Below are 14,857 nucleotides of genomic sequence, written 5' to 3'. Positions count from 1 at the left end.
AATGATGTATATATAAATGATTTCTTATGTGTGTCAAATAATTCATAATAATATTGCTCTCACTCTCTTCAGGTGTCTCTTCCTATAAATTATGTGAAAGAATGGAAACTGCTAAAAGTGAAAGAAAAATAGAGAAGGATAGATCAAAGGAATCTGGAAAAGAATATTTCACAGAAATTGACTGGTATCTGTTTTCTCTGGAGAGATTCAGTGCTTTTTGCCACTTTTTGACTTCACCAGATGAGGGAAGACACTCAAAATGTTGTGAGCTCTCAAGTCTTGCCTGGTTAAGATACCCACCACTGGAGATACCTGAAAAAGGAGCATGGTATGATGTTAGTAATGCTTTTATCACTTCTATTGTAAAATAACACTTCCACCTAGACTCTTCCTTAACAAGCTCTGATGCTACGATATGACTTTTTCTGTGTATCGTTAGACTATGATAGGAGGGAGATATTTGCTTAAGATTAATAACTGAAATTTGCTTATAAGCTCACCCCTGCTGCTTGATATTTGGGTACAATGAGCATGTGGCGGAGTCCCACTTGCCTGAAAAGCACCATTGCCTTCGCCACTGACATGCTTTCTACCACAGTATAGGGGGTTGTGTTGGTCAAGGGATGCAAGTCAACATACATCTCCATTTCACTCTTTGTAACTGCCACATCTTCAATCTTACCCCACCTCTCAGCTAGATCAATCCAGGAGAATTTCTCTCTCACTTCCCACTCCTCTGTCCTCCTTCTTTCATGAAGGAACAACTTTTTCTTGAGAACCAGAAGTAGGTGAGTTCTTAGGACAATACCGTGCAATTCAGTTGCCCCAATTGGCAGCCCCACTGGTGGTACCACCCCTTCATCTACTACAGGGAATCCGTTATGTGTGGTGTTCTTCAGGACCTCCACGATACGTCCCACCTTCTCAATTCCACGAAGTGTAACTACTGGTGGCTTTACATCAGCAAGTTCACCAACAGTGATATTTCTCATCCATGGATCAGGGTTGGCATCCAAGAAAGGTAGACCTTTCAGCTCCAATATTATTTCATAAATACTTAGATTGAAGCAGTCTCCTACACTCTTGGAAATAAGAAGAACAAGCATTGTTATTGGCAGAAGGAGAAGATTGTTTGTTAGCTCAAGAAATATGACGCAAAGAGAAACAGTCATTCTCATTGAACCAGCCATAAGGGAAGCTGCTCCTAGAACGGCATACAACCCTGGATCAATTTTTGTATACGATCCCATGGCAATGGCAAGCAAGCGACCATAAGCTGAACCCATGAGGATGATTGGAAGGAAGAGACCAGATGGCACAGCAATCCCAAAAGTGACGAGTCCCAAGATGCAATACAGTACAAAGTAGATAATAAGAGATGAAACTTGGAATTCACCGGGAGTGTTTATGGAAAAAATATTTCGTACTGCATCATCATTGGTTGTAAGCAGAAGAGTAGCGAGATCATTGTAATAGCCGTTTGGACAGTTGAATTGCTTGAAGTTTCCTGTCCCTCCAGTGCCAGGACAGGACCTTTGAATTGATGGATCACAAGGCTTGCATTTGGCCAAAAAAGGAAGTCCATACATGCCAATGGAGGTGAAAAGGGAGACGCTCAGAGCGAGAAGAAGCTTATGTAGTTTTCCCTTCCTGCAAGATATGAAAAGATCAATGTTTGAAAGTCTGGAATTTGCATCTATAGAGTTCTTTTTTTGGGCAATTAAATGTGATAAGAAGACCATGTTTGAATATAATTCAAACTTAAAAAGATGCAGGGGCAGATGGATCAAAGTGTCAAGATGATTCTAGTCTTAGTAAGTTCATTTTTTGTGGATAAGCATTGCCTTTTAAATCCAGATAACTGAGTGAATGTTTGATGATCTAGTTGGAATGTGGAAGAGTTGATGCTTACTCATTGATGAGATTGTAGAGTCTGAGAACTTTGTGGAGGACATGATTGTAAAGGCTACCCAAAAGTCCACCTATGATTCCAATCAGTGCAATAGGGATGATGTCCACAGGATGGTACGTAACACTGACACCACTCACATCAAACATGATAAGCCCTCCTCTTCCAAAAAGTCCACAGTTGCCAGATTTGCAGTATTCTATGAAGGCCCTCAGTATCACCACCACAACTGCTGTGCTGAAGAAAGTTCTCCAGAGAAGTGCACTTCTCCACCATGTTGCCACTTCCTCTAAAGCAAATAGGACACCACCTACTGGAGAACGGAAAGCAGCACACACACCTGATGATGACCCAGACGTGATGAGATCTCGCCTGTCCCGATCATTGTTGAAGTAACGGAGCCAACGCCATTTGAGTCGGTAATTATCAGGACCACCTTGACCTAGTAAGGAAGCAAAGCAAGCGCCAATGTGAACCAATGGCCCTTCTTTTCCAAGGTCTAAGCTTGCAGAAACTGCTGCTATGCTTCCAATGATCTGTGAGCCAAGAGATTAAAGATTGCTTAGATAAATAAAATTAAAACAAGAAATTGGTAAGTAGCATAATTGACTTTTTAATGAACGCTTTTACAAATCAATCAAAGGGAAAGAAAACATGTCAGATCTCTCAAAATTTAGAATCTTTTAGTATGGAGATTTGTGATGTCCCTACATATTTGCTTTTAAGTATATGTAATTTTCTCAGTTCCATTCATTTTCATGATAGGGAACATTTGTGTTACTCAACAAATAGCAAATTCAATTGAGACATATAAACTTGAGTCTCATGGAAGCTCTTGTATTTTAATGCCACATGAGAAACAAGACAGTGACACTAGTAAAGGATTGAACTACTGGAAGTTTGGAAGTAGATTAGATACCCTGACGGATGTTCCTTGTTGGATGAGTGCATTCGATTCTAGAATTTCCTTTTTATTTTAATTGATCCTATCTGATCAATTAAAGATAGAGATCAAGCTTTCCAAGTAAGATTGAGTTCCATAAATAAGTCGGCTAAATAAAAAGATGTTATTTGCTCTTATTCTTTATATTTATGCATCTAGTTCAGTAGGATCTCAATAGTATGTTGATGGCCTGATAATTTGTCTGCAACCTGAATTGCCAATAACATCATACAGTGTGTACACAGACCTTACCCCTACCTTGGAAGGTAGAGAGGCTGTTTCCGAAAAGACGCTCACAGCCTGAATTGCCAGCAGTGATAAAATTGGGTGTGTGACGCACCTTGACAAAAAGTGTGGTTGCCCCAAACATGTTGGGAGTATCTACCCCGTTGAGATAGGCTTTGATTTCAGGAATTCCAGGCCCTGCAGCAGTAGGCGCGAAGCACACGCAGAGAAGGGCGGCTATCAGAGTGAGCACAAAATTAGCACCCGCAAAATATGCAAATCCCATAAGGTACCTGTAACCATTATTTGTTACAATCTCAATTATGAATTAACCAATAGCTGTATTCAATTCAATTGAGTGATCTTTGATCTTGTTGCTAGTCACTAGCTAGTGGAATGGAATTGAAGCATTAGAACACTTCCCGAATCACAGGGAAAACATCACTAACCTTCTGTTATCTATATAGTCCACTACAGCACGAAGTTTGTAGCCAGCAATATTTTCAATTGCAAGATTGATAAGTGTTGCTGTAACTCCTGTAAGAAGCCCAACCAAAAATGCCAGTGACCATTTCAAGAAGACATACTGTAATACTTGAACTCTGGATCTCCTTCTCCAATCATGCTTGAAGAGATCATTCTCGTTGATCCTAAAACAGACACACTCAATTAGGATATCCAATTCATGTTGGCCCAGGTAATGCATAATTCAAGAAATCTATTATTGATCTATAAGATTAGATTATTAATTGTTCTTACTCATAGTCTAAACTTTCGATATGTGAGACCTTAGCTCCAACCAAGGCAAATGGACTGGATGACAGTGTCCTGTTTCTCTTGAGGAGAGGCTGTCGCATTGAATTGCTCTCTGGATCTCTTTCTTCTTCATTGAGTTGTCCATTGATGTCATTTGTTGTTGCTTCCTGTACTAATCTTGGTTCCTCCATAATAGATAATAAATTGCAAAAACAGCCTCGAGCTCCACTGGTTGGTTCAGAAGAAGAAGATACCAAGTTGTTTTATCCTGTTTTTTGGGGATTCAAAGGCAGGGAAGAGCAAGAATCATATTGGTTGTTTTCACATGTAAGTTTGTCTTCTTCTTGAAGGAATATTGAACATGAGTTGATAAATTATAGGTGCAACTTGGGTGTTTTTAAAATATCAGATAATGGTTACTCCACTTGGAACATGATAGGTATATTGGTAGTATTATGAAGTATTGAAAACATCCGTGAATTTTACGCAAATTATTAGTTTCGTCGCTGAACTATTGACAGATGTATAAATACCCTTATGCTTGACTAACTAAACTTAGATACACTCCTGATCTGCAAGTGGTTTCTAATTCTTGTAGGAGCATGAGACTCTTAATAAAAAGCAAAAAAAAGTGTTATAAACATCTCTAAACTTGGCAAGAATTTAGAGGTATAGTTCACTCATGTTGCAAGATTAGGAATATTTAAGTTTAGTTAATCAAGTTAAAAAAATATTTTTTAAAGATTGTCAATAGTTCAGAGATAAAACTAATAATACTGCTCTCATTATTTAATTTTTAGTAAGAAATAATTGTGGGTGAAAAGTAGTAAAGAGGGAACCTTTTTTTAATTACTGTACATGATCTATGGGACCAAAAAAGGAGACGTAGAATATTGCTAATCCTTGATTACAAACATCCTTCATGGGGCCCTGAACTGGAGTTAGGTAATGTAATGATGTCTGTTCTAAAAATATTACATCACATTGAACACGATCTACTATTTTTTACACTTTTGAGTTATCATCATCTATAAAAAAGTAAAATTACTTTATGTGAATGATGGAGTACGTATTATAGTTAGTTGTCATTATAGTAATATTGGGTGGAAGATCTTTAATAATATATTGATTATTATATGTTTTGATTTGTCATCTTTGCTTGAAAGGTTATCAATATCAGGTTGTCGGGCAGAAGCAGATCATAATCGATTTCAAGTTAATATATAATAAAAGTAATTTTACAATTTAATAGTTAATGAACTTCTTAATATAATTACATGATTTGAAGGCTAGATATGTGCTTTGAACTCGAGCAATTCTCTTAGTATGCTTTACTTTGTCCGTCTCAATTCAGGTAGTACTTTCACTTCTCAAAAATTAATTTAATTAATAAGTTAAATTGTACTAGAATAACAAGTTACGGATGACATGACCCCCACCTAGAGATGAGTGAGAATCCCCCAATTGCTTTGGGGTTGCAATTTGTCTAGCTTGGTGACGAAATCGTCTTTTTTCCACGTATCTCAATATTTTAAAATTACACAATAAGAAATTTAAATTGCAATTATTCTTGTGTTAATACAATGAAAAATATGTTTTATAATATTAGTCACATAGTTTAAGTTTCAAAAAAGCAAAAAAATGTCACATAAATTAACACTGATCCAAATTCTAAATATATTGACTTATTCGAAAAAAGTTTTTTGATTTTGATGTTATCGAAAGTTTATTTCGTGTTTGGTAGTGCAAGAAAGTTGTAAATCTGGATCTGATCTGCATGCTTACGTGAACAGTGGTGGCTTGTCAAGTTCGTATGTCAACTCCCACTAAATAAAAGACTTGGTAGGTACAGTAGTAATTGGATCTGACCTGTATCCATATTAGAGTGCGAATAATTTTGAATTTATATTTCCTTCGTTTAATAATAATTGTCGATTATACTAAAAGTAGTTGTCCAATTTAGAAAATCAAGATATAATTTATCTTTTGCTTCTATTTTATTCTTGCTATTAAATAGTTTATCATCTAACACATTTCTCAAAACATTAAATTTAATAAAGTCAAAGGATAATATAGTAATACACCGCTATTGTTTATTGTTTTTTAAAAAGTGTATCAAGTCAATAGTGGACGACTATTGTTGGACAGAGAGAGTATTAGAAAATCTCACACTTGAATAAAGCACTTTCCAACAAAGACAATTTTATACTCGAGAGATTCAAATTCAAGATTTTTTATTAAGAATAAAAAAGTACTTATTACTTCGCCACACACTTTTTGTCGGTCAGTGGTAACTATTTTCTATATATTGAAATTTACTACTACCATTATGTAAAGCAATATTAATTCATGCCATAATTGTAGCAGTAATAAAATCTCTTTTGTTGTACTGCTTAATGATTAACAAAATAAATAAGTGAGAATTTAGGACCTTTGACAACTCTCAACTGCACCTACATGAGTAATAAAATAAATAATCATAAAAAAGAAGTGGCTGAATTGTGTTCAGCCATGTGGCCTGGACCTTAAGCTGCCAAATTTGACAGAAATGCATCATATTGGGTCCTTCTCTTATATATATAGGCACATTTCATATTATTTATGTAATACAAGATTCATCCAATCCAACGATGGATACTAAATATGACCTTTTAAATACCTGAGGAGTCATATTTTATATTTTTTGTACAAACAAAAAATGGCCTTTCAGATAACCAATAAGTCATTTATTCGAAGCTCAACTGGAATATTCTCACACCAAATTGTAAAAAAAAACAAAAGAGAGGAAAAAAGACAAATTGGTATTGGATACTGTCATAGTATGGAAGAACATGTAGTGTAAATTGTGATTCAATTGAACAAATGATTGGAGTTCGAGAAACATCTACCTATTTAATTTTGTTATACATCCAAGTGGATAAATTTTGGCTATATCTAATCCATAATATATGTACAATACAAAAATAAAATAAATCTATACTATTGCTGAATACATTATTTTAATCTCCTTATCTTTAACTCCTTTCGATCATTATATATTTCGATCATTATATATGCCATTGTAGCAAAAATAACTTTCATCCGACACAAATGTCATCTTAAGAATTTTTTTTATTTTTTTATTTTTTTTAAAGTAAAAATTACCTACTATCAATTCCTGCTAGATATGGAGTAGTATTTGTTTAGAAGTCTTTTAACTCGTAATGTGAAATTTTCAATATGAATTCGAATTAAATCAAGCTCTAGTATAAATACAGAAAACTAAGTAAAAACTCAAAAAAATTATCTATGAATTTTTTTGAATTCTCTCAATGGTCTTTATCCATTTTGAGAAGAAATAAAGAAAATATATAATTAAATAATTGATATGATTATTATAAATGATTTTCGTAATAAATTTATCATAAACATCATTTAAAGATTTAATTAAAGCAGCATCAACATCAAATAACATCACGATACCATTAAAGATTATGGTGGCAGTGACAATTATATCATATTGTGATAGGAGTGATAAATATTTCTCTATTTTTAATTAGACATCCCAAGTTTAAGCTCCATATCATTAAAGATTGTTATGGTAATGATAAATATTTCTTCATTTTTAATCAAACATTTCAAGTATAATCTTTGAATATGAAATCATGATTGCTAACAAAAGTTTGACCTCCCAACTAAAATAATCTTTTTCGATATAATTTTAAATTAGTCAAATTTCAAAATAAATATCATACACGAAATCGAAAAAGAAAAAAATATCACTAGGTCACGGAATGCATGTAGAGACTCGACGTTTGCCAGATAGGTTTATCGGATGAGACTGCACGGGAAGTGTCTCAAACAAAGGCCCTTTTTTTCTCATGATTTGTCCCGCTGGCTATGTCTTTTTTCTTTTCTTTTTTCCCCCTATTTGGTCGGTTAAATGTTCCTAAAAATAAATATAATAAAATTAGTATATAAATGTCCACCTAAAAAGTGATAACTTATTAGGAATTAGTCTTGTCATGTCTTTTCTAAACTAGACAGGGGACCCCGTGCCAGCACGGGCCCAGTATATGTTACTGTTTCTGTTTCAATTTATGTGCTACATATGAAATTTGAAGTTAATCAATTTTTTAGTATGTTTTTATATATTTTAAGTTGCTAATTATTTTTATTTAGAGTATGTTTTACGTAAATATATTATAAATCACAATAATTAACAAGTTAATATAAAAAAAACTTATAAAAAATTCATTGACTTTTGAAATTTCATTTGTATTACATAAATCAGGACAAAACGAGTAATATATATGAAAATTACATAAAACGTACTATAACTCAAAATAATTAGCAACTTAAAATATCTATATATCTATATTTCTCCCAATTTATGCGCTATAGATGAAATTTTGAAAGTTAACAAGAACTTTTTATATGTTTTCAAATATTTTAAGTTATTAATTAAAGTATAAAAGAAAAAAAAATTAAAAAGGAAACATAAATGTCAGCAGGAGTTCAATCTATGTAATTTTTATGTTTTAATTATTGTAATACCGATTGAATTTGGAGAGGCAACTAAATATTTTTAAAGAATTTTTTTTATAAATTTTAAGTTGTTAATTATTATAATTTATAATATTTTTATTAATTTTAAACCAAAATATGTTTTTCTCTGTCTCAATTAAATGAGACATATGGAATTTGGAGAGTCAACTAAAATTTTAAAATATGTTAAGTTGTTAATTATTATACCTTATAGTACTATTACGTGATTTTCAAATAAAATATGTAATTTTTTTATTTCAATTTATATGTCATTGATATAATTACATATATTAAGTAATGAAGAATTAATGTGTAAATTATGTGACACCTATGAATTTTGGAGTGTAAATCAAATTAGTTATATGATTTAAAAAAAATAAAGCGGTTAATTATTACAATTTATAATACTTTTTATATATTTTTTAAATGATATATATATATATCTTTATGATTATTATATTGATATTAGTATTATAATAGATTAAATTTTATTATTTTTAAATTTATGATCTCAATTGTCAGCCTATGCCACATTATAAAATGTTCCAAAGTAGATATCAGATTTACAAAAATGTCGATGCCAGCTAAAGTAATAAAATAACATCTAAGGGAATGAACCTATATATGTATATATAAAGTTGAATATAGACAATTTGATGTGGCATCTCTCTATGACCAGTATTTCTATTCATCTTTTTTCTCCTTTTTTTGACATTTTATCTTTGTTTTGTATTTTTTATTTGTATTTAAAAAAAAATATATTTATGGCATACCCAATTAATTATGCCCTTTATAACATCCATTACACTAATATAGATTTAAGTAAATGAAAATGGAAGATGAAAAGATAAAAACTATTCATTGTTTATAACTGTTTATAATTATTTAGCATATATATATATATATATAGTTGAGCATTTGTAACAAATAAGAACAAATTTCTTCACTTTGACTCTTCTTCTTCTGACGATGATGATCAATATATGGTATCAACTTCTGTCGCTAAGATGTCCATCAAATTTCTAGGTCATGTGACTTTTTTAACAAAGGAGAAAGAGAGAATATCTCATGATTCTTGTGAAGACATTGATGTAAAGAAAGAGATTATGTAACAAAAAATTCTTTTCAAAATAAAAGACTTTTTGAAAAAATGTTTATTCCTCCTACAAGGAAAGAAAATTCATTGTGGTTGAGAAATTTATAAGAAGGTTGATTAGTGTTTCAAAGGGTAAGAAAAATTATTTGGAGAAAAAATAATTCTATTTATGGAATTCGTATCAAATTAGGAGGAGAACAAACAAAAATTTATTTTGTGATTTGAAAAGAGAGAAAATTAGATATTATTTCTTTCAACCTCATTATTCTTCTAATTTCTTTCTTCTTTTATTTTGTCTTGATTTTTTGTATCTTTAATTAAAGTTTTTTTTTTCTTATTTATCTTTAATTAAAGTTTATATATATTTTCTTAAAAAAGAATTTAAAAAGATGATCATATTTAGTTCCTTTCCTCATCAATGTTATTAATCTCATAATTAGTGTTATTTATATTATTTTCTTAATTACTTTTTTTTGCTTTCATTTAATTATTTATTTGAAGAAATTAGTTAATGTAACTTTATATGAATTACACATGTATTTTTACATAATTGATTTGTTATTTTAAAATTTTTGGATCATTCTTCATCTTAAAGTTTCTATCTATACGTAATAATAAAGCTAAAATAGAAAATGTGGGGGTGACACCTTCTTAGCAATAGATACTTATTTATTCTTATCAATGTTTCTGACATTTTTTGTTATTTTTTCCTTAAAATAATTGTTGCCTCGATTTTTAGTTTTAGTTTTATTTTTTTAGCATTTTGTAATTTTAAAAGACTGAAAAATTTATATTGAAAATTTACAAAATATAAAAAATAATTTATTTAACTCCTATCATCATCAATATTATTATTAATTTGTTTTACTTCTTTTCTTAATCTTCATTTCATCATTAATGTAATTTATATCATTTTCTTAGATATATATATATTTGTGACATTTCTTAGAAGTTAGGATTACTATTTATTTAATTTTTAAAAATTTTGAATTCTTTTGTCATACTAAATACAACATGTTTTATTATAATTACATTTAATTTATTAATCAATATGTTGTACAAATGAAAAGAAAATTATCATTTCACAAAAACAAAGGTTAAAATATAATTTATTATGATTAAGGAAAGATAAAATTATTATTCCAATATCCATAACCATATATAATACATTAAAAATTAATTGAAAAGCTGTAAATGGAAAAGGAATCACCATTTAAGAATCATTATTTTTAAATTTTTGGATCATTTCTTCTTCTAAAAGTTTCTATCCATATGTAACAATAAAGTTAAAATAGAAAATGTAGTGACACCATTCTTAGTAATAGATAGTTATTTATTTTTATCAATTTTTTTTGACAATTTTGGTTATATTTTTCTTTAAAATAATTATTGCCTCGATTTATTTTTTTTAACATTTATTTTTAATTTTATATAATTTTCTTAAATCTATATAAATACTAATAGAAATTTTTTATATAATTTTCTTAAATCTATATAAATGCTAATAGAAAAATTTTAATAATAGAAAAAATGATTTATTTAACTTTTATCATCATCAATACTACTAATTTATTTGACGTTTTTTCTTAATCTTCATCTCATCATTAATGTTATTTATATAATTTTCTTAAATCACTTATTTTTTAACTCTTTTATATATATAAAGCTGGATATGTAAATGATGATGTGACATTTCTCAGAAGCTAAGATTACTATTTATCTAATTTCTCCAATTTTTGAGTTCTTTTGTCATACTAAATACAATATGTTTTATTATAATTACATTCAATATAGTAAACAATATGTTCTAGGAATTAAAACAAAATTATCATTTCAGAAAAATAAATGTTAAATTATAATTTTATTGTGATTAAGGAAAGATAAAGATATTATTTGAATATCCCATAACCACATTCAATACATTAGAAATTAATTGGATATAACTGAAAATGGAAAATGAATCATCATTTAAGGAAAATAAATGTTTGCAATACCATAATAATTAAGGAGAGAGTAAGATATTATTTTAATATCCTAATTCGGAACTTTTAATCTACTACTCAATTAAAAAGAAAATGCATTTAATAACATTAAAAAGTTATTAGTTTATATTTTTTCTCATTGTACTAATTCAATTCAATCAAACTTAATTTTAAAGATAAAATAACAGCTTCATTTTAATTGTTATCAATATATTTCAAAAAATTATCGTGAAAAGGCTTTTCTTGCACCTTATTTTAATTTTCATATACTATTATTATTTTTTCTGTCATTTTTCAATGATTTTTTATTTCGATTTAAAATTTAATGTTTATTCTTAAAACTCTGATGGTACAAATTAAGGTGGAGTAGAATATAATAAACGATGATTCTTCTACTAAATAAGAAGATATAATGAAATTGAAAGGGTGAAACTTTTTTTTTTTTAAATGGATAGGAAATTCTATTAAGGTATCATTACGTCATTATTCAATATATTTTGAATATAAATTTCATTTGCTGATGCATTTGTTTAGTACTCCTTCTGTCCCTAATTACTTGTTCACTCTTCTTTTTATTGTTGTCTCTAATTACTTGTCCATTTTGACAAATCAAGAAAGAACATTTTTTTTACCTATTATACCCTAAATTAAATGACTAATTACTTTGAAAATTGCAGAACTTTTCATCTACTTCATAATTAATAGGGGTAAAATGATAAACTCACTATGTCATTAATTGATTTCTTAATAAATGTGTCAATTTAAAAGTGGACAAGTAATTAGGGACAAAGAGAGTATTACAGTGTTATTTGACATTATGAGATATTTCTTAGACATTTAAGGAGAATGGTACACCGGAATATATATTATATATTAAAGGATCAACTTCATGCAATGGAAGAATTTGTTATTAGCAAATATATTTTAACTTATTTGATAAAAAATATATTCTTCCTCATTTAATAGACGTAAAATTTGTGAAGCTTTATTTTTTTCACAATCTTCATATTATTAAAACAAATAAAAATATTACAATTAAACAACAGAGTAAATATAAAATTAATCAAAAATATTTAATTTAAATGATCGCGCGAAGTGCGGCCAAGTTCTCTAATTTAAAACAAAAAAGTAAAATTTAAATGGGTCTACTATAGAATTCCTAGAAATCGAACTTGAAAAATTATGTTAAAAATGGAAAATAAAAAGTGAAATAAATTTAATTGAGAGTTATCCTTCGTCTGACCCATTTTATGTGACACTTTTTATTTCTCGAGAATCAAATAGTTTAAGTTTGACCATAAATTTGCGTATGATATCTTCAATATTTTTTAAAAAAATGGAAAAATTAGATAAATAGTAATCTTAGCTTCTAAGAAATGTCACATCATTATTTACATATCCAACTTTTATATATATAAAAGAGTTAAAAAAGAAAAAATAAGTGATTTAAGAAAATTATATAAATAACATTAATGATGAGATGAAGATTAAGAAAAAACGTCAAATAAATTAGTAGTATTGATGATGATAAAAGTTAAATAAATCATTTTTTCTATTATTTAAATTTTTAACATAAAATTTCCAATCTTTTAAAATTAAAAATAAATGTTAAAAATAAAAAGAGTAACAATAAAGTAGGCCAAACACATGGTTGAATAAAGTAGGCCAAACACATGTTAGTACACCTCAACTCTCACTTCTAATAAGTAGTAATGTAGAGATTATCTTTTATTCGTCCACATTATAACAAATCAAGAAGAATAATTTTTTTTAATCCTTATCATTTAAGTAGTCATTTCTAAATTAATTTGGGTATTAGTAATCAAATTAAGATTTTAAAATATCATTCATAAATTATAAGGATTTAAAAGTTTAAATTCATAAGTAATAAGGAAATATTAATTGGGACTCTCTCTAGTCTATGAGTATTAAGTAAATTTTTGTTGTATATATAACACATTTCTTAAGAAGAAATATTCAATAATGTAAATTAAAAATTCTTTGATCTTTAATTATTTTAAATTATATATAAAAAAAAAAACAGTGTAATAATTCACTTAATATAAATTCGAATAATTTCTCATTATATTTAAATTTCATTTCCTATACTCCATCATCTTTTAGGAGTATGTCTTAATCAGTACCGAAAAAATATAATATGGAATCAAATAAAATAACTTTATCTTACTTACTTCCTACATTAATCTTATCTTGCTGGGTTATTCAACTTAATTATTATTATATATTAACTTAAAATTATTATTAAAATTATAAATCTTAAATATTGAATCACTTGTGATCTTTTTAAAAATAATGAAAAAAAATATTATTTGTAGATGAAAACAAAAATATGTCAATCCAAAATGTCCAAGTATTAAGCTAGGCCAAGACCCCCCCCCCCTCCCCGCTCCCCTCCCCCTTGCCACGTGGCGGGCCTCGACAGAAAGAGAATGGGCCCCACTGTGACTTGCAATAATAGAGGGGAAATTGAACAATCTCGAGTCGCCAACTATTGAATTGATTTATTTTCCTTTTGACTAAGATTTCACGATAATAAAAATAGTTTTTAACGATAATAATAAGCATTCATGTTGATAGTAAGTATTATTTTTTATTAGTATTAGTTAATTATTATTAAATTTAATGATATTAATATTAATTATTACTAAAAATATATATTACGATAACTAAATTACTATCATTAATTAATAATCAATAAATATCATATTTAATGTATTGTTTGGACATCGATAATATGTCGGTTTCCATAATTATTGTCTCCAATAAATGATATATTTTTAAAGTTTTATTGACTACCACATATAAATAATATTTATTTTATTTTTGTTGGTTGTTTGTTAGAAAAGAGAAAAGAATTAGATGTTATCCAAGTGTTACAATCTCAGTTTAATGCCACAAGAATTGGAGAAGACATATTCGTTTATTATATTATTTATTTATATATAGTATAATATAAATAAAAGATGTCTATCCAAATTCTAAGAAAAGAAAAGATTATGTATATCCAAATAATAATGGTGATTTTTAATTGCTAAGGAACTCTCTTAGCCTGCCACATAAAGTCATTAGTAATTAATCAACGTTCCCCCCCCACCCCCACCCAATGGCTTGATGCATAGTTATATGGCGAGTATATATATATTAAATCTTAAATATTCGTAAATATTTTTAGTGATGAAACTTTTGATTTCGCTATTATTAATTTAAGATGCTTTTGAGAGCAAATAACTAAAGATACGATAGATGATATCTAATAACTTGATGAAACACGCCAAGAATTTGAATACCCTCATTTAATTTAGACAACTCATTTATCTTGCTTCTTATTTCTTAATTAATTAATTTGTGTTCAAACCAATACTTGCTTCTTTGAAAAAAAATAGATCTCTATCTTATTC

General features: G+C 28.5%; 1 protein-coding gene across 1 annotated transcript; it reads right to left on the bottom strand.

Moving 5' to 3' along the window:
• LOC125836150 (chloride channel protein CLC-b) lies at nt 1–4,247 on the bottom strand. The gene is made up of 6 exons (XM_049515243.1): nt 3,837–4,247; nt 3,527–3,727; nt 3,193–3,370; nt 1,913–2,445; nt 501–1,650; nt 1–312 (listed from the first exon to the last, which is right to left on the bottom strand). Exons 1-6 carry the CDS (start codon nt 4,022–4,024, stop codon nt 208–210), a joined length of 2,355 nt encoding a protein of 784 aa, XP_049371200.1. The 5' UTR covers nt 4,025–4,247; the 3' UTR covers nt 1–207.
• Between the last annotated feature and the right edge of the window lie 10,610 nt (nt 4,248–14,857).

This window comes from Solanum verrucosum, unplaced genomic scaffold (genome assembly GCF_900185275.1).
Source record: "Solanum verrucosum unplaced genomic scaffold, falcon-dt-bn FXZP01000278.1, whole genome shotgun sequence".
NCBI classification, from domain to species: domain Eukaryota; kingdom Viridiplantae; phylum Streptophyta; class Magnoliopsida; order Solanales; family Solanaceae; genus Solanum; species Solanum verrucosum.
Note: the sequence above shows the minus strand (reverse complement) of the source record. Positions and strands in the feature narration are given on the sequence as shown.

Excerpts from the sequence above, each read along its gene's own strand:
- LOC125836150 (XM_049515243.1), bottom strand. The coding sequence starts at position 4,024 with ATGGAGGAACCAAGATTAGTACAGGAAGCAACAACAAATGACATCAAT. Across the intron at positions 2,446-3,192 it reads CAACCACACTTTTTGTCAAG|ATCATTGGAAGCATAGCAGC; the intron begins GTGCGTCACACA and ends CTTGGCTCACAG. Across the intron at positions 1,651-1,912 it reads CTCTACAATCTCATCAATGA|GAAGGGAAAACTACATAAGC; the intron begins GTAAGCATCAAC and ends CATATCTTGCAG.